We start from the raw sequence: 20,455 nt of genomic DNA, 5'->3' as shown, positions 1-20,455 counted from the left end.
TGATTTCTTAAATAAAACAGACTCAGAAACATGATTCAATGTGGAACTTGGAATTCTTTTCTTGGAGGAGGCTACCAGGGGTCCAGTCGAGGTCTTGGTGCATAGTAGGCCCTGCCCCGGGATAGAGGAGGCCTGGGAGTTTGCCCTTGGTGTTATGAGAGCATGAGCAAGCACCTTTTCTTATCTCAGTTCTCACATTGGCCACACCAGTGGGTGCAACCCCAGGATTGCTTTAAGAGCCACTCCCTAAGTTGAGATTTGATGGCCCGATAGTCAAGAGAGACAGACATGAAGAACAAACAAGTGGAGGAAAAACCAAAAGTCTGACAGAGATCAGAACTAAATTACAAGATGGTAGGGCTGTGTAGGTGGAAGGGTGAGGCCATGCCATAGAGCCAAGGGAAGGACGGACGGTCATTGGCAGCCCGGGGCCTCTATTCAAGGAGGAAGCCGCCAAATCCCAGGGGATTGGGGATGCCAAGTGTTGATCTGAGATTTTTTAAAAGCAAAGGACATTTTCCTCTCTTAAGTACACATCAAAGCAGCAGAGGTCCCACTGCCAAAACTGCCTGATTGTCTCCATAGGCGTTCAGACCTGGCATGTCTGACACACGGAAGTAAGTGTCTCAGATGAGCAAGCCCAGAAGCTCTGTACAAATAGGCGTTCCCAGCAATGATGAATGTGCCCTGTGTGTTTGCAGGGTGAAGGCAGAGGCTATTGGCAGGGCTCCGGGAAAAAGGTGTATCTAGCAACAGAGCTCTGGAATCCTCCAACCCCAGGACCGGAAAGACTTTCAACTATAAACGTCTCTCACTTCCCCATACCCCACCCAAGACACCAAAGTAACATCTGGCCGAAGCAATATTCTGCCACGGCACTCAGATCCACTCAGGACCATGGACCTCATGCAGGACACGTCCATGTCTTCCATGAGCGCTGCTAATGATTTCCTGAAGCTTCTCTGCTGCTGAGGTCTTACCTCGGGACTCCAAGCCACCCACGTGGGCAGCCAGAAGAGACTTTGTCAAGCATGATTGTACCATGCTGTGTCCTTCAACAGCTCCCTGTTGTCCTAAACTGCCTAACTAAGCTGGGAGGGCCCCACACCAGCGGACCCAGCTGGACCCTCTTGCCTGATGACTTAGTGAGTTTAGAAAAAGGACAGTGTTTCCACCTGTGACATGCTCATTGTCAGCAACAGGCTTCCACTCGTCACTCCTGCCCTGCCAGAGCATACACCTATCCCTTCCCCCAGCATGCACCGCTTTGTTTAGCTGTCTGCTTCTCTGTTGGATGGTCACAATGTCATGTCACCCGTTCCAGGGCACTTTCCTTGCATCCCCCTGTGCTTCCAGGCCACAACTCATGAATTGTTTGTCTCCGCTCCCCAAGTAGCCAACTAAGCTCCTTGAGAACAGAGACTAGGTCTCTCTTAATCAGGATCTAGTACTGCGTCTGATTCATAGTGGGCACATGTTTCGTGATGGATGAATGGAAGAGCACCTCTTAGACACAGGGCTCACCTCTTCCTAAAGCTGCCCCATTCTAATATGATAGAGTTCTGACTGCAAGAGGTTCATTCCAGAATGCTCAGCCCATGGTCTTGCAGATTTGCAACCTACAACAGACATGGTTGTGTGCGGGTGTGGAACACAACTCTGTACAAGCAGCCTTCTTTCAGAGATTCCAGATGGCTTTGTTAGTTGCTTGATCCATTCATTTGTTGGGGGTGGGGTGGAATCTACTCTCTATGTTGTGTGACAACCCTGTCTTAAGTGCTGGGGATTCTGCAGGAGCATGTTCTGCACCCACCAGCCTCACCAGGGCTCTGCACTCAGCACCTGCACGCACCTGGCTCTTGATCAGTTCATCGTCCCGCTGTATCTGGAGCACGTAGCCTGTCCGGCAGCTCACAGTGCACTGGGCGCCATGGTAGCGGTCGCTGCTGGAGCAATTGAGAAAAGCATTCTCCACGGCCAGCTCTGGGCAGTCGGTGGCCTCACAGGCGAAGTGCACACAGCTAGAGAAGGAAGAAACAAGAGGGTCAGAAGGGATTTCCTCCCAGGAAAACCACAATCCAGCTGGAAGATAGAAACTGAGCCTCTCTCCCCAGAATTCCTGGAGGCTGAGGCTAAGTGGAGGAAGGGTGCTGGCTAAGGTAGAGAAGACTGACTCTGGAGGCCATGCGTAAGATTTATCCTTACAACCTCAACTTTGGAGACAGACAATCTAGGGTTCAAATTGTACCACTTGAAAGGGTTGTGGTTATCAGGTTTCAAAACTCGTAGAACCTCAGTTTTCCCATTTAAGAAATGGGGATCATTAGGATTATAGCAACTATTTATTGAGTTTCCTATCTTTCAACCACTGGGTTGAGTGAAAACCTCTTTGTTTTTTATAAGAGTAAACACCTTCAAGGGTCATGGGGAGGATTAAACTGGTAAATTCAGGAAATACACATAGCAGAGTTCCTGGCACATAATCAGCACGCAATAACCAGTTGCTAATTTTATCAACACATTTGTGCTCTCTTCTCTAGAAGCTGTGTGACTCTGGACAAGCCAAATGTCTCTCTAGGATTCTGTGTACCTTCAAGTTCAGCTGACCTCATAGAGGCATGAGACTCAAGTGATGGAAGTAAAAGTCTTTTGTACCTGTGAAGCAACTGAAGAATTCTTAGTAAAGTTGTACAGCATGCTCTGCACCTTGCTATAATTGCTGTCCCTACTTTTTCTGCCAATCTGAATCCTACCAATTCTTTGAGGCTGAGTTACATGTAATTGCTATAGGAAACTTTCCCTTTGTTCCCCAAGTGAGCTCCCTTCCAAGCATTCTGCCGTTCTTTCTCTGACAAAGGTGTTTCATGCTGAATGCATTGAAAACACAGGGCCTGGGGACCCACAGGACTGCAGTCTGTGCCAGCCTTTAAAGATACGAATGCAAACAACATCAACCCCTGTGCCTGGATGATCTTCCCCCTTGTGTTACAGCTGTGCTGACTGTGGGAACATAACTCACTGGTGGCTTATGCACAAGAGCTCACTCTTTGCTCACAAGCACCTTGTGGGCTAAGTGCGCCTCACTTCAGAGTTGGAAAAATTGAGGGCTAGCAGGATTAAGTCACCTATTTATCTTCCCATACACATGTGTGACCCCAGAGTCCTTGCTGTTAACCTTGCCCATGGTCCAGGACTAGAATATCCTGAGGGCAGAGGAAAGACCTTTTTCATCTCAGTGTACTTTGCATTGTGACTAAAAATGCCTGGCAACTGATGTTGCCTAAACTGAAAGAAACAAACTGGGTGGTGCCTTGCAATGGCTCCTAAGAATCTGAGACTTTATTCCAAACAGAGAAGGCTTCTTACGCCCTGTTCTGTCTGACAGCTGCTGCTTCTACCCCAGCACCTGGCCTACTGTGAGCACAGTCTTGCATTTTGGCCAAACGTGAGCTAGATTTGCATTTAGAATCTGGAGACTCTCATTTTCCTATTTCCATCCAGGATACCGGAAAACATTTTTAACAAACCAGATTCAGAAGAGCTTCCCAATATTTTCCTTGGTGCTGTTTCAGGATATCCCACTGAGCCTTCCCCGCCATACACTACCTACTGATCAAAAGTATGGTGAAAGCCAGGTGTGTTGGTGCAGGCCTGTCATCCCAGCGGCTTGAGAGGCTGAGGCAGGAGGATAGCAAGTTCAAAGCCAGCCTCAGCAACGTAGTGAGGACCTAAACTTACTGAGACCCTGTCTCAAAATAAAAAGGGTCAGAGGATGTGGCTCAGTGGTTAAGCACCACTGGGTTCCATCCCTGGTACAATAAAAAAAAAATGTCTAACAAAAATAGAGTAAAGGAAACTGAGCTAACAGCCTCCAGGACAAATCACAAACTAATTCCCTTTCCTTTTCTTGAATACTCAGAGAAGGGCAAGCATTTAATTCCGGGCTCAGGCCCTCCCTGGGGTGGCTTTGTATTGGCCACACACCTCTTTTCTGAAAGGCAGAGCCACTGCCATTAAATGGTGCTGGCAGAACTACTTTCATTCTCCACCCTCTCTTCACTCCTGACAGCCCTGTGCTGTGCCACGTGGAGACCTCCAAGAGGCTGCAACTGCGGGCGTCCACACAAGGGCTTTGACCAAACAATGCATCTGTTCACGTTGTGTGAGCGCTGGGGGAAGAGCCACATGGTTCCAATTTAAATAGATTTACTCCATGAGCTACCAGCTCCCGAGCTGTTCTTCGGACCTGCGCCTTACAGAGTGGACAGCTCACTCTGCTCCCAGAAGGCACCGGGGCTCCTGCCCTGTTGAAGACCCAGAGAGGAGAAGGCATTTTCTTCTCTGGGCTCTGAGCCACCGAGGGGAAACCAGCACCCCGATTGTTCTGTCACATTAAAGATTTTCCTCGTGGGAAAGTGGAACACTGAAACGCTTCATTTCCTTGGATGGAGAAAAAGCCCAAGGCTTCTTGACCAGGGAAATCTGAGTGCACGTCCTAGCTCTGCCATTTATCAGTTATTCTACCTTGGAAATTCATATGACATCCTGAGCCATGTGTTCATCCATTCAACAGCCATGACAACCGAGTCAGGCATTCTTGGAGGGAACCAGTAAGTGGATGAGCATTTTGACCTCTGCTGTCCTGTCAGTGGAAAAAGGTGGTCCTTTGTATTTAAAAAGGGAGGACAGTGCCAAGGAACGGTAACCAATGAGAGCATTTTGGATAATGATGTGCACCATAAGACATTAAAACAAAGTAAAATTATAGAGGTTGATTATTTGTGTTGGGGGTGGGGACTTTTTATGGAAGGATCCAAGAAGAAGGGACATTTGAACTAAAACCTGGGTGAAATGAAAGGATCAGCATACAAAGTGTTGGAGCAGAGGGTGTCCCAGGCAGACTGAAAGGCTGGTGTGATGATCCAGAACAGGACAGGGTATGGTGTGTTTGTAGAAAGGGAAGGTGAATGTCTGAGAAATGCTTTGGAAACAATGAAGCTCCCCCAGGTGTTCTCTTGATTCTACCTCTTTCTGCTATAGAAAGAAAATATCCCCTGGTCTCAGAAATTACTAGACCCAAAAGTTTCATGTGCAGGTAGGAATGGGAAGCAGTGGATTAATTAATCAGTTTTCTTGGTTGCAGGACTTCTCAGAACCTTGACTATTCAAATGCATATGGACCATGTCCAGAAAGAAGCAAAGGGTTGAAGGATTTTCCAAACCCTTATACCTTTCTTCTTTCATGAGACATTTCTTAGGACTAAGGTCTTCTAGAACACAGTTTGGAGAGTGAGTCCTCCTTGGTTTTTAGGCACATCTGACTGCACCTACCTTGCAGACTTGCAAACAGAAAGAAAGGGGGAGAAGGAGGTGATCTGCACCAGGAATTTGCCACTGGGTCTCACCCACATCATCATATCTGCAACCACACAGTATCTCCTTCAGGTAGTGAAATTAGTCCTATTTGGGACTCAGAGTTCTGAGCTGCTTGCTCAGGGCCACTCAGCTTAGACAGAATTCTGATAGAGATCTGCCGGTGTGCTCCCTAGGTCCCCATTCTCTCCTTACCATCCTGATGGTTGGAAAAGGTTGTGGGAATGCACTGTTCAAAAAAGGTAAAGGAATGCGAGTCGCTGGGCCTGTTCCAGGTGCGGGCGGCGGCTCTGCTCTGCCCCTACTCCAGTTGGCCAACATCACCCTGATTCCTAAACCTGACAAAGACACTTCAAAGAAAGAAAACTACAGACCAATATCTCTAATGAACCCAGATGCAAAAATCCTCAATAAAATTCTGGCAAATCAGATACAAAAACATATCAAAAAAATTGTGCACCATGATCAAGTAGGATTCATCCCTGGGATGCAAGGCTGGTTCAATATACGGAAATCAATAAATGTTATTCACCACATCGATAGACTTAAAAATAAGAACCATATGATCATCTCGATAGATGCAGAAAAAGCATTCGACAAAGTACAGCATCCCTTTATGTTCAAAACTCTAGAAAAACTAGGGATAACAGGATCATACCTCAACATTGTAAAAGCAATCTATGATAAGCCGCAGGCCAGCATCATTCTGAATGGAGAAAAATTGAAGGCATTCCCTCTCAAATCTGGAACAAGACAGGGATGCCCTCTCTCACCACTTCTATTCAATATAGTTCTCAAAACACTGGCCAGAGCAATTAGAAGATGAAAGAAATTAAAGGCATAAACATAGGAAAAGAAGAACTTAAATTATCACTATTTGCAGATGATATGATTCTATACCTAGCAGACCCAAAAGGGTCTACAAAGAAACTATTAGAGCTAATAAATGAATTCAGCAAAGTGGCAGGATATAAAATCAACATGCATAAATCAAAGGCATTCCTGTATATCAGTGACAAATCCTCTGAAATGGAAATGAGGACAACCACTCCATTCACAATATCCTCAAAAAAAAAATAAAATACTTGAGAATCAACCTAACAAAAGAGGGGAAAGACTTATACAATGAAAACTACAGAACCCTAAAGAGAGAAATAGAAGAAGATCTTAGAAAATGGAAAAATATACCCTGTTCATGGATAGGCAGAACTAACATCATCAAAATGGCGATATTACCAAAAGTTCTCTATAGGTTTAATGCAATGCCAATCAAAATCCCAATGGCATTTCTTGTAGAAATAGAGAAAGCAATCATGAAGTTCATATGGGAAAATAAAAGACCCAGAATAGCAAAGACAATGCTAAGCAGGAAGTGTGAATCAGGCGGTATAGCAATACCAGACTTCAAACTATACTACAGAGCAATAGTAACAAAAACAGCATGGTACTGGTACCAAAACAGGCGGGTGGACCAATGGTACAGAATAGAGGACACAGAAACCAATCCACAAAACTACAACTATCTTATATTTGATAAAGGGGCTAAAAGCATGCAATGGAGGAAGGATAGCATCTTCAACAAATGGTGCTGGGAAAACTGGAAATTCATATGCAACAAAATGAAACTGAATCTCCTCCTCTCGCCATTCACAAAAGTTAACTCAAAATGGATCAAGGAGCTTGATATCAAATCAGAGACACGGCGTCTGATAGAAGAAAAAGTTGGCTACGATCTACATACTGTGGGGTCGGGCTCCAAATTCCTCAATAGGACACCCATAGCACAAGAGTTAATAACTAGAATCAACAAATGGGACTTACTTAAACTAAAAAGTTTTTTCTCAGCAAAAGAAACAATAAGAGAGGTAAATAGGGAGCCTACATCCTGGGAACAAATCTTTACTCCTCACACTTCAGATAGAGCCCTAATATCCAGAGTATACAAAGAACTCAAAAAATTAGACAATAAGATAACAAATAACCCAATCAACAAATGGGCCAAGGACCTGAACAGACACTTCTCAGAGGAGGACATACAATCAATCAACAAGTACATGAAAAAATGCTCACCATCTCTAGCAGTCAGAGAAATGCAAATCAAAACCACCCTAAGATACCATCTCACTCCAGTAAGATTGGCAGCCATTAGGAAGTCAAACAACAACAAGTGCTGGCGAGGATGTGGGGAAAAGGGTACACTTGTACATTGCTGGTGGGACTACAAATTGGTGTGGCCAATTTGGAAAGCAGTATGGAGATTTCTTGGAAAGCTGGGAATAGAACCACCATTTGACCCAGCTATTCCCCTTCTCCGTCTATTCCCTAAAGACCTAAAAAGAGCATACTACAGGGACACTGCTACATCCATGTTCATAGCAGCACAATTCACAATAGCAAGACTGTGGAACCAACCCAGATGCCCTTCAATAGACGAATGGATAAAAAAAATGTGGCATTTATACACAATGGAGTATTACTCTGCATTAAAAAATGACAAAATCATAGAATTTGCAGAGAAATGGATGGCATTAGAGCAGATTATGCTAAGTGAAGCTAGCCAATCCCTAAAAAACAAATGCCAAATGTCTTCTTTGATATAAGGAGAGTAACTAAGAACAGAGTAGGGACGGAGAGCATGAGAAGAAGATTAACATTAAACAGGGATGAGAGGTGGGAGGGAAAGGGAGAGAGAAGGGAAATTGCATGGAAATGGAAGGAGACCCTCAGGGTTATACAAAATTACATACAAGAGGAAGTGAGGGGAAAGGGAAAAAATATAAGGGGGAGAAATGAATTACAGTAGAGGGGGTAGAGAGAGAAGAGGGGAGGGGAGGGGAGGGGGGATAGTAGAGAATAGGAAAGGCAGCAGAATACATCAGACACTAGTATGTCAATATGTAAATCAATGGAAGTGTAACTGATGTGATTCTGCAATCTGTATAGGGGGTAAAAATGGGAGTTCATAACCCACTTGAATCAAAGTGTGAAATATGATATATCAAGAACTATGTAATGTTTTGAACAACCAACAATAAAAATTTAAAAAAAAAAAAGGTAAAGGTTGAGGCCAGGGTTGTGGTGCAGGGATACAGCTTGCCTAGAATGCGTGAGGAATTGGGTTGATCCCCGGCACCACATAAAAATAAGAACAAATAAAATGAAGGTATTGTGTCCATCTACAACTAAAAAGAAAAAATAAATTAAAAATAAAAATTAGAAATAAAAAAATGACAAATGTCACCCCAATAAACCCTCTCACATAACTGTCATTTCCAAAATATAAAACCCAAAACCAAATTAAGGAAACCAAACAGTGGATTTAATACTAGTGAGGGACAGTCAATAAAAACAAGAAAAGAAGGGGAAAAACAAAGACACTTCTCTGAAAGAAGGAAGATGGCTGATGGGATGGGTGGAAGAAAGGACAATGGGTATCTGCATCAAATTCTCACACCTGGTCAAAGGTAGAACCTGTGCCTCCAAGATAAAGAACTAATCAAACTCTGCACATATATCATACATATATTCATACATCTTCATGCATTTAGTTACAGACTCAAGTTCCAAATGGAGGTAGAATGTTATGTGATCCCCCAACTGCTGTCCCCACTGCTGCCTGAAATAGACACTAAATGCACCTAAGAGCCAGGACCTGGGCAGTCCTGGAATCAGGAGGAAGGCCAGGGTAAAGACTGGTGAAGGCTTCTCCCGAGTTCTGTCCTTTGACTTGTGGATTCCTGCCTAGGACCTGCTGCTCGGCCACAATGATTCCACGGAGAGTGAAGATAATAACAGGTGTGGTTTAGGCATGGTTCTTGGTTGCCGGTGGACACCATGGACCATGCTGGATACGGTCTCTTGTGGGATCCACTTGGAGCTGAGGCTGAGAAACAGTTAGCACAAGGGGACCTAAATTTTCTGCCCAGAAATGAGACTCCCAGGGGAAGTAATCCTAAAAGACCCTTCTACCCAGGATTTCCAGGAGCAGCACTGGGACTCAGTATGGAGGTTAAGATGCTGCAGAGCCGGGGTGCAAACCCAGTGGCCTGTGAGGTCCAGGCAGAGGACCTGAAAGTCTAGACCAGCAGGATGGGGTGGGATGTGTCTGGCCACGGCAGAGCTGTTCCCCACTCTAGTCCAAGGCTGCATGGTGGGACAAAGGGCCTGTTGCTTTCCAATCTCATGATTTCTTGAAAGAGTTCGAGGAAGAAATCTGGTTTTTAATAGGAACTCTTCTGGTATTTAAGTTTTGGCAACTAATTAAAGATAGTAACTAATAAAGTCTAATGAAAAAACTGTTTGTGGCCTCATCTGGCCAAGGGGACATCAGTCTTAAAACCTCTAGTGAAAAAGGAAAGAGAAGCAGATTCCCAAGAACCCGATTCAAAGCTTGGCTCTGCTCCTAACTTGCTGGGTGGCTTTACCAGGCTCATGTCCCTTGTCTGGACCCTGAATTTCCTCCTGAATAAGGATACAGAACTTGGGAATCTTTGAGAAGCTTGCATTTGAGGTGCCATGGTTTTATGAAGACCAACAGAGATCTATAAAGTCAAAGCCCTTTGGAATGGGAAAAGATAGGCATTGATAAGCCTAAGTACTTATAAGGCAAAGAACTAGCAGGAATTCTGGTAGCTCACTGAAGGGGGCAGGAGCCAAAGGATAGTTTAGAGAAGAGCCCAGCAGCATCCGGTACTGTCAAAGGCACAGTGATGCTCAGGCATGCAGTTCCATCTGCAGCTACAACCCTATGACCAGTGGCTGCCTACCCATGTGTGACATGCCCTGATTCCTTTGTGAGTCCGGGAAGTTGGAGGCAGAGGTGGGCAGCAACAGGAAGCCTGGGAGCAGCTCCACTCTTCTGTGAATCCCCACCGGACGTCTAGGGTATTCCACACCTGGGACCAAGCAGTGAGCACTCTAGCTCCAGCCTGTGGGTGCCCCACAAACCGCAGCCCAGGTCCACTCTGGTTGGAAAGTTTTCATACCAGGCATACAAAGGGCTTGTTCCCCACCAAAGATGGCATTCTGAACGTTAACTCTCTCTCTCTCTGGATTGAACAGCAAATAGAATGGAGAAGAGTTTTAGGTGAAAGAAGAAAAAGAATACAAAATAATAAAAGAGGTCAGAAGAAGGAAGAAGAGAGAGAATAAATGTTTAAATATGCGATCCCTTGGATTTTATAATAAAACTGTTTACGTTCCGTTTAGAACCAGGAGGTTGGATGTGTGGATATTCTGTGTGGAGCCGGGGAGGGGGGAGACACTGAGGCCTCAATATCATGATGGCGCTTCTGTCGCTGAAGAAGCATCTTATGCTCCCCACCCCCACCCCTGTGGCTGCTGCCTCCCCCCAACTTTTCCTCTTTTCGCCATTCAATGTAGAGCTGGGATTTGGCTAGAATTCCACAACTGGACCCTCTCATTGGAAACCTGATCCTGTTTTCTTGGGCCTCTGAATTTATACCAAGCATTGCACAGGGGCTGGGGACCCTTGAATCTAGGTCAGAACATGTCGCCGGCATTGATTTTGCTAGAGTGAAGCTTCTCTCAAGGCAGCCCACTGGATATCACACCACTCTCAGAAGAGGGAGAAAATGAGGAGGACAGGGGGTGGGAGAGGAGGGGGAGGGGAGGGGAGGAGGAGGAGGGGAGGGGAGGAGGTGGGGAGGGAGAGAGGGAAGGGAGGAGGAGAGACAGCCAGAAAAGAATAGAGGGGGTGGAGAAGGAGAAGGAGAGCTGGAGGGAGGAGAAGAAAGGGTGTGGGTGTGGGTGGGGGGAAGGGGAGGGAGAAAGAGCACCTTTCACTACCTGGGACAAGGGAGAGTAAAGTGGGCGGTTCCAACTACAATCAACTGAAATTTGTGCTCTCAAAAATGATGCTAACAAATAAAACAAGAAAAAAAAGAAAAAAAAAAGGGGGGGTGCTATTTACCTTGGTGATTTTGAGAATGAAGAAAAACATCTCAGGGCTTCCTACAGTTGTTGCTGACTTTTCTTTTCTTTCCTCTCCAGTTGTTTTAATGCATTCGCACATTTGCAGGGTCCTGCTTGTTTTGATAAATGTCTTCACAGTTCCCCAGGAACAGCTGCTGTCCTTTCCCACTGGGGCATTCTGGAAGGAGGTCCTGCAGCCCTGAGCCTCAACCCTGCACACTCAGTCTGGCCCAGGCTCAGCTCAGAAAAAAGGCCAAGCCCTCAGGGCGGCATCCTCCACCCCTTTACTAGAGTCCCACAAAGCAGAAACTCCCATGGGACCAATCCTGCAAATTCCTCTTTCTCTCCTACCTTGATGAGGTGGGCAGGGCACGCCTTTCAGGGTCAGACAGAGCAAGGTTTTGCCTCCGACTGCCTGGGTGTCTTTGACTCACCTATCCTGTCTCTCTGAGTCACATCTCCCAGGACAGGTGAGAATGAAACAATACAATGTGCTTATCAGGGGCTCAACAAATGTCTGTGCCTTCCCTGATCCTCTCCCCTCTCCTCGCTCTTGGGAATCACAGACAGAACTGGAAAGAACCCCAGAGAACATGCAGTCCAGCATCATTCTTTTCCCAAAGAGGGAGAACAGCTTGTTCACAGTCATACAGCACCTGAGTCTGAGACAGGACTTGGCCTCAGTTCAATGGTCCTCCCTCACAGCCAAAGAACTCAACAAATACCTACGGAGTGATCTGCTTCAGAGGTTAAAAACTCCTTAACTGCTGATGGAGGGCCCAGGCACTGTCAATTAAGCATTCAGAGAAGTCAGTGCTAGTGTCAGTCAACTTGTGGATGGTCGGATGGTGTGAGAAGGCACTGTGGAAAACATTTTTGCATTTTCCACTGACATTGTTTCCCTGGGTTCTGAGAATTAACTTATTTTTATAGAGTCTAGAGAGTCCGGGATAAAAAGGCCCTCTTACAGTGCAATATGACAATGAGTGATATTTACGGAGCCCTTGCCTCTGAACGATTGCAACAGACTTGGCCCAACAGACGCTGGAGACAGTGGGTGCAAAACAATGTGGATTTTGCAACCACCCTTTGTGTCCTCTGTGGGAGCAGGGGTGTGGGAAAGGCTGGTGTTCCCTTGCACCGTCTCTTTCTCTCCTTTCCCTCAGGTGTACAGGGCAGGCATGATCGCCTTGCAGAGGGCCTCGTTCTGCAGAGCCCACCAACATGACAACCCTTTCTCCTTTTGGATCCCATTAAACAAGCTTGAAATGCTGGGCAAATCTGGAACCATTCTTCTCCTGTCTGGGCCCTGGAATCCTGGTTGGGAACACAGAAGTTTGAACCTATGGGATGTCTTAGATCCTCCCTGAGGCTTCCTCCAGTTTTGACTTTAAGAACTTCACTCAGAATTCTGGGCAGAGAAGCACCAGCCATCTTGGTCAGAAAGCAGTTGTGAATGTTCTTTATTCATATGTTATTTTTGCACAGTGTCTAACAGTCTGCAAGAGCATTTTCATCCATGGTACAACAATTAACCCTGACAACCACCCTGTGAAGTATGCATTATTATCTGCTTGCTTTCAAAATAGAAAAGCGGAGCCTCAGAAAAGAGAAGCAACTCGTCCAAGGGCACATACTGGGGAGTGGCAATGTAAAGATTCAAATCCAAGTGTATTCCCAAAGGTTATATTCAGTCCAAGACCCACCATTCCCCGGCTACCTCCAAATGTGGTTCCTTAATAGATGCCAGATCAACAGCATGGATGGAGGGATGCCCTGCAGGTAAAAGGCTCCTGAGCCACTGGAGGCATCTCAGGGGCAGGTGACCTGAAGCTGTGAGGTTTTCACCCACCATGGAGACGCACAGTGAACTGGGGTGAAGCAAACGCCAACCCCTTCCTTCCTCGTCAATTTAAAAAGGTCACACATTTTGCCTGTGCCACCAAGGAAGCAGAACATTCTAGTACTTTAGAGCTGAGAAAGCTAAGCCGCCTACCCTCTCTGTGTTCACATGGGGAGGCTGAGACCCAGAGAAGGAAATGGCTGTTTCCAGATCACCTGGCTTCTACTGTCAACTCTGCAGCTACAAGTCAGGTGAGGGAGCCTCTCTATCCTCCCCGTTTCCCACACTCACCCCAGGAACTCAGAGACTTGTGGGTCTCTTGAGCTTAAAGACAGAGCTGGCCAGAGGTCAGAGGATGGAGAAGGGAGCAACCCAGAGACTTTCACAGCAACACAATGACTACTCGGCTTCAGAATCTCAGTGTCTGCACTTGGCTACAAATGGCCCAGGGCCAGTAGGCCCAGGAAACCTTACCTCTGCTCCGCAGGGCTGTAGGTCTCCCCTCTCTGGCAGCTGCTCAGGGTGACGGGGTCAAAGTTGTCGAAGGAGCGGAGGGCCACCCCCGAGATGGCGACCAGGGGCGAACTGAAGCTCACACGTACAGCCTGGCTGTGGTAGAAGGGCTGGCTGAGGTCATGGACCACAGGGATAATCAGGGGATTGTTCCTGCAGCTCAGGACATGGAGGCCTGTCAGGGAGACAGAGGAGCGGAGGGGCCAGGCTCATTACTCAAGGCCAGTCACGCCCTCCCCAACGGGCCCTTCCCGAAGCCCCCAGACCCTTTCATGTCACTGCACAAAAGCACCATTGGGCAGCCAGAGGGGATTTTGAGTTTGATTGAAAGTTTCTTTGTCCGCCTTTTTTTCTTGGTTCCAAATCTTTCCAATCCCCCTGCCTCCCTGCCCCCTAAGCCTTCCCTTCACCTAGTGCCCACAGCCCCTCTTCCTCCTGCGAATGGCCACCCATCAGCCAAGCATCCCTGGTCCTTGACTCCCTCCCACAATGCCCTAGGGCTTGAGGTCTGAGCTGCTAGTTTTCAGCTGCTGGTTGGTCTGAAAGGTGATGGAAATAATTCACGGTAACCTGCCTTCCTGGAGTAAACCGTCCCCTGCCATCGGTAACCTGCAGACCTGGGAGCAGCCCTGTGAGTTAAGGACTTCTACACCACCCGATCTGCAAAGCAGACCCACATGCTTGGGCAGGAGGGGCTCTCTGGACACAGCACAGCTGTGACCCAAAGCCCAGGTAGAATCCAAACTTGCCCTGCTCAGAAGTCCTCAAGATTTTTTAGCACAAGTTAGAAGGGACACCAGGTCCCCAGGTTTCAGAAAGGAAGTGGAAAGAGGGGCAGGAGAAAAGAGGTACCTAGAGAGAAATGGAGTGGGGTGGGGTGGTGGCTGGTGGACCTGGATTCAAGTGCTGGTCTAGACACCCCCTGATCATGGGACTCCAGCAAACTCCTTAAAATCCACCTCCACATCTGCAAAGGGGTATAACCCTGGCTGTGTCCTGGCAGCCTGTGGTGGTCCAGCAGGTGCCCTTTGTTCTACTTTCCTAGCGCTGGGAAGCCGCTGCTGGGGGTGCTGGGATACCGGGTACAGGAGAACACAGTGGGAAGGGACAGGGGAGACAGAAGGCTCAGGCACCAGTAGGAGGATCCAAGGAGCTTCTGTGGAACCAGACCTCTTCCCACTCTGCCGAGAAACCTCTCCTCGGAGCTCTCTGCCATGCCAGGACAACTATAAAAATATTTGCTTCTCACTTAGGGAAATTTCCCAGAAATCCAGATACGTCCAGAGGGGTTTTCTTTCTCTTCCTTGTTTCCTTCTCTTTCCCTGGCCTTTAACGCTAAATAAATAAACAAAGACAAAACAAAACAAAACAAAACAAAATCTTCCCTGCTTCCTTGGCTTCTTTCTGACCCTGAAATGACCCCTGGTCCACTGGCTTCTTGCAGGTTTTTGAAATAAGCTCTCTGGAATGGTGTGGGCACAGCTTCGAGTCCAGGTTCCAGGGCTGGCCCAGGACTCCAAATGCTTGGAGGCCTACCCAGAGCTCTCCGGGGTAGACTGGCTATGAGGGAGTGCAACGGGATTGCTTGGTGCCGACGGGGAATTCTTAGCACCAGCTCGAGTGCAGGGCCTGCTCACCGCAGTGTCCTGCAATAGCTTACTCTGTCTGTAAGGTTTCTTTGTTCTTTTTGTATATGAAGAAAGTGGGGTCTCTAAGAGAAGTGCTGCAAGGTTGAGAAAACTGCTTCCTCTCTCCTGGTCAGTGAGTGGCGGAACAGGGTTCAAACCTTGCTGCCAGATCTGGAGTTGGGCCATTTCCCCTGACCATGGCCCAAGCAGAGGGGAGGTGCAAGTGACCACTCACTTGAATCTTTACCCAGGGCAGCTTCTCAGCAGGTAGGACCCCATTCCTCAACTGCCTCCCCACTCCTGAATCTGATAGGAAACTCTCTTATTCCTGCTCCCATGGGGATCTTCTCCAGAGGTTGTGCTGGACATATGTCACCACGGGGAGGTCTCACAGGCAATGATTAGGGGGTGAGCAGCAATGGGCTGGGATTCTGAAACCTGGTGACTCAGCCCTGACGTGATATGTGACCTGCAATCCCTTGGTGCCTCTCTATGGATCTCAGATGCTGACATGGGTGATGGGGAAATTTCCAGAGTCTTTTGAGGATCACATGTGATGCCTAAGTTTCCAACAAAGAGAAGCCACGGAAGGGAGGGCCTTGCCATTGACCCTTGTCCCCTGAGCAGCCACATCCAGGTTTCTCTGGACATACAACTACATCTTGATGGGGGCCAATGGTGAAGAAGCAAGAAAGTGAAAAGCGGAAGGAAGAGGTCACTCCAAGCTGTGGTCCTCACCACCACCCTAGGACAGGTAGGAAGCAGGTATCGGGGGCAACCAAGCCCCGGGGAACAGGCTTGCCTAGATCGTGGCTCTGATCTTTGGTATCAAGCAGCTGCACGCTGATGGTCTCTTGTTTTTGGTCCCCATAATATGTTCCATCGGTCACCAGGTGGACAATGACAGCTGCAGCAACCATTGGCTGAGAGTAATATGCCTGAAATGGAGAAGACACAAGAAGGTCACTCGCGTGCTCAGGCATAGGGGAGGGAAGCAGCCACACTGGGGTGGGTTTGAGGAGAATCTCCATCCACGTCTGCAACTGGACTCTTCATTGGGGCCTCAGACAGAGAGCAGAAGGCAAACAACAAAACAGTGAGGAGTACTGGCTCTGAGGTCAGCTTTAGTCTTGGCTCTGCTCCTTCCAAGCTGTGTGACCTGAGTGGATAGCTGGGCCACTCTGGGCTCAAATTCCCTCATTCCTAGTTAATGGATTAAAAAAAAAAAAAAAACACACAGCTACATCACAGAGTCACTGAGATGCTACCAAGACCATAGAAATAAAGTGTCTAGCACAGGACCTGGGACACCACCAAAACACACAAAACCACACCCTGCTTATTACAATCCATCACTCATTCATGTCAGCCTCCATACTGGGCCACAAGGAGATCAAGTGAAATAAGACGTGGCCCTTGCAATTCTGGGATCCATGATGTTGAAAGTAGGTCAGTGACACCTAAATCAACATCAATACAATCCACCAATCCACAGTCAGGAAGATTGCTACAGAGTGTCCTGTAGCGGATGTCATCCAACAAGTGACCACTAGACTCATGCAGAAGAAAGAAAACAGTCACTGATTTCTGTGGAGATCAGTAAAGTCTTCATGGTAGAAAAGTTGATTTTAAAAGGTCTTGAATAACAAATAAAAGGTTTAGGCAGATAAAAGGTATCCAAATGCTTCTCCAGTGTGAAAGTTGAGTGGGGGTGTTCTATGAGCATTAAGGGATTCCACTTCAGGAAGCACCCCAGTACCAATTGTTTCCTGCCCTATTAATTAATAGCCTCCTGGGTGGATGAGCTGTGTCCAGAAAGGCTCATCAGGAGGCTCAGGGCTTCCTGGGTGCCAGTGATGGAGATGCCAGGGCTCTCGAGACTTACCTGCAACCAGAAAGTGGTCTGAGCCAGCTGGGAGTAAGGATAGCTGATGGTGCAAGGGTACCAGGCATGCTGGGAGATTCCCTCACTGAGATCGATCACTTTGGTTCGGCACACCTAGAAAAATATAAAGAAGAAAAATCATGTTTTGAGGGTCTTGAAAGTTCAGTTTGATTCAATTTAACAACCCTTTACTATCCATCGATTGTGTTCTTGATTCTCCAAGAGAAAGCAGGGATATATAGACAAGCATCTGCCCCAGGAGCTTATGTTCTGCTGTGAAACTCTGGTGGTAGTGATATAATAGAAATCCTCACAGGAACAAATCTTGGAGGAGATGACTTCAAGTTGAGCTGGGAAAAGCATGGCAGACAGAAGGAACAGAAGCAAAGGTTCAGAGGAAAGTAAAAACCCAGAGTGCTTAGGTTGTAATAGGGTCTATTACTATAGCCTGGGGAGTGTGGCAGACTGCACTGGGAGAGATTGATCTCAGAGTCTCAAATGCCAAGAAGGTTATCTTAGAACAAATCTGTGAATTATGCTCAGAGCCATAATAACAAAGACTATAAGAATGAGCCCAGGCTTCCTCAAAGAAAATCAATTCAATCTCTCTCTCTCTCTCTCTCTCTCTCTCTCTCTCTCTCTCTCTCTCTCTCTCTCCCCCTCTCTCTCTCTCTCTCTCTCTCTCTCTCACACACACACACACACACACACACACACTCATTCTTAATAATAGATAACACCAAAAGGATGTTAAAAGAAAAGGGGAACATTTATACATAAACAGAATTGTTTAAATTCAGGAGTTTCCTGCATATCATAATATTTCATTTAAGAAAAAAAAAACTTCACTGCTCTGCTTTAAAAATATCAAAAAGTATTAAAACGTGCTAACTCTCAAAGTTTCCCTCTAGGATTCAGTTGGTCCTGGGAATATCACTGGCAACTTCTTAAGAAAGCTTAAAGGTGCCAAGAATTAGTATCATTTATTCACACATTCAAATGTTTTTAAGTGAAAAAGTTTATTATAATGCCATTTATAAAAATCACATAAAGCAAAACTATATATTTCCCAGGGATTCATATGAATTGAATGTGGCATAGAAAAGTCTACATCAAATTCAAGGTGGTTATCAAGGGCGGGGAAAGGTGCTGGAAGTTGGGAACAAATGGGATTTAACTTATCTGTATTGTTATTTCTCTTGCAGAGACAGGCCAAGAGGAAAAAAGAAAATATCCCTATGGTTGTCAGAAGTTCATACACTTGGCATATATAATGCATATACCTAGTAAGTATAGGCATTTTGATTTACATTCTTCCATGTAATTTTATGAATTAAAAAACCTCCAAAATGTTGTCATAAAGCCACAAAAAACATGAGCATAAAATCATGAGCATCCAACTCCCCTACCAATGTGTTTGTATCCAGTGGGCGCCAATGAACTAGACTAGATCTGAATCTTGTTACCCTGTCTTGTTCTTGGCACCACCAAAGGCTCCTTTCAACATGCTGAATATCCCATCTATAAATCTGTTAAAACTCAAAGGCTCCTCTATCCATCACTAGTTCATATGATGCAGGCTTCCAGGAGCTCTCAGAAAACATCAAGTCACAGTCCTTTTTACATCAGTGAGATGCTACTGGATGCTGCACTAACACAGACGGCTGCATTGTGACCTATCGCTGCAAACACCAGTGCTTCCCTTCTTCAAAAAACACTTTGGAGTAAGTTGGTACTTATAGTAAGTTGCAAAGAAAATACATGAGCTCCTCCTACTCTTCACCCAGCTTCTCTTCGTGATAACATCTTCATCCATTCACTCTCGAAACCTCAAGCAGAAGTTAAGATAGGTGGCTTAATCAGCTTTGGAGAATCACACAATGTCACCCAGAAAGTTCTGTAGTGGAGAGAGCTGGCTTTGAATTCAGGAGACCTGGTTCTGGTCTGTGCTTGCTCAAAATATGAGGTATCATTATGTAAAGCCACTTGCATCTTTGGACCCCAGTTAAGCTTGCACAGTTGGATGCTGCAGTAGTCACAGACTGGCAAAGTGTCTTCAACGGATCCCTAGGGCTCATGGAGATGGCATCCTGGGCTCAGGACCCAGAGAGGTCAGCTTGGTCCCCACTCTACTGTTACAACCAGACCCTCTCCTCTCCTCTGTTTGATATATAGAGCTGACTCAAAAAATATTAAAACTTAGAACGGTTGAAGCTTCCCTCAGCCTGGCTGTAGGATTCAGTGGGTCCTAGGAAGACAACGGTAGCTTCCTGAATATTCACTGGTAACTTCTTATGGAGCCCAAAGATTCCAAGAATCAACTCTTCCACGGTCTGGGAATCAGGCGTGGATTCAGTTGTTCAAATATCTAGAAGCTTAATTCCAAGGAAGCTAAGGACAAAACACAGCCACTTTAATAGACTGGAAGGCATTTTCAAGTTTATTTATTTTTCTGAAAAACAACCAAGACTGGGCTTAGGCAGAGCTGCCAGTGGATTGTGTTACACTTTACAAGAGTGTGAGAGTTTGCATAAACTATCTATGGCATTTGAGATCCAGGCCAGCAATTCGACATGTATCATTTTGGAATGCTTTTCCCTTGTGTTCCTAGCTGCCTGTCTCCCAGCAGAGTGTGGCAGAGCCCATCTCTGAGCGCCAGGCTGGGGTCTTATCTCTGCATCTAAAGCATTCACGGTCAGAGAATTTGCCAACATGAACAAAGCCTTCTTATTGCTTAAATACGATTTCCTCTTATCTTGTCGGCTCTATCAGCACTAGACAGGGCTTTAGAGGAATATGCCTCTGTTATTTTTTTTTCTTCTTCTGTTTTTCTGTTTAGTTGTGTGTTTGTTTCAGGCTGGCTACAATCCTGACCAGGGACAGTCAAAGCAGATCAGAGAGGAATAAACAAATCCAGCCGAACCTTTGCCCAAAGCCCTAGTTGATCTTAAAATCAGCTCTATTTCTGGGGAGGTGGAGGGAGGCTGGGGGCAAAGGGAGAGGTGAGCAACCATAAGCCTCCTGCTTTTATTGATATTGCATGAATATGCTCATCAACACCATTTATTGACAGCCTGCAGACATGCCCAGCTCTGGAGTGCTCAGGAAAGAGAGAGCCTTGCTGAAGTCACAAGGTTGGCTACTGTGGAAGGTGTGACCCCAAGGGGACCGAGACTATGGGGATGCTCTGTTTTTATTGACCCACTTTTTTGCACCTTCCACAAAAGCAAATCCAACTCCACCAAGCATTGCTGACTAAGAAAGATTTCTGTGGGGGGA

At 46.3% G+C, this 20,455-nt stretch overlaps 1 protein-coding gene across 1 annotated transcript in view; it reads right to left on the bottom strand.

The window, feature by feature from the left end:
- Pappa (pappalysin 1) overlaps nucleotides 1-20,455 on the bottom strand; it is a 236,166-nt gene that overhangs the window by 49,577 nt on the left and 166,134 nt on the right. The window contains exons 11-14 of the mRNA XM_026393335.2: nucleotides 17,177-17,290; nucleotides 16,094-16,229; nucleotides 13,625-13,838; nucleotides 1,853-2,021 (exon numbers count right to left, since the gene is read on the bottom strand). Coding sequence (XP_026249120.2) covers nucleotides 1,853-2,021; nucleotides 13,625-13,838; nucleotides 16,094-16,229; nucleotides 17,177-17,290 — 633 coding nt within the window. The remainder of the gene's footprint in view (nucleotides 1-1,852; nucleotides 2,022-13,624; nucleotides 13,839-16,093; nucleotides 16,230-17,176; nucleotides 17,291-20,455) is intronic.

This window comes from Urocitellus parryii, chromosome 4 (assembly GCF_045843805.1).
Source record: "Urocitellus parryii isolate mUroPar1 chromosome 4, mUroPar1.hap1, whole genome shotgun sequence".
Lineage (NCBI taxonomy): Eukaryota > Metazoa > Chordata > Mammalia > Rodentia > Sciuridae > Urocitellus > Urocitellus parryii.
This window is presented reverse-complemented; position numbering and strand designations above follow the sequence as displayed.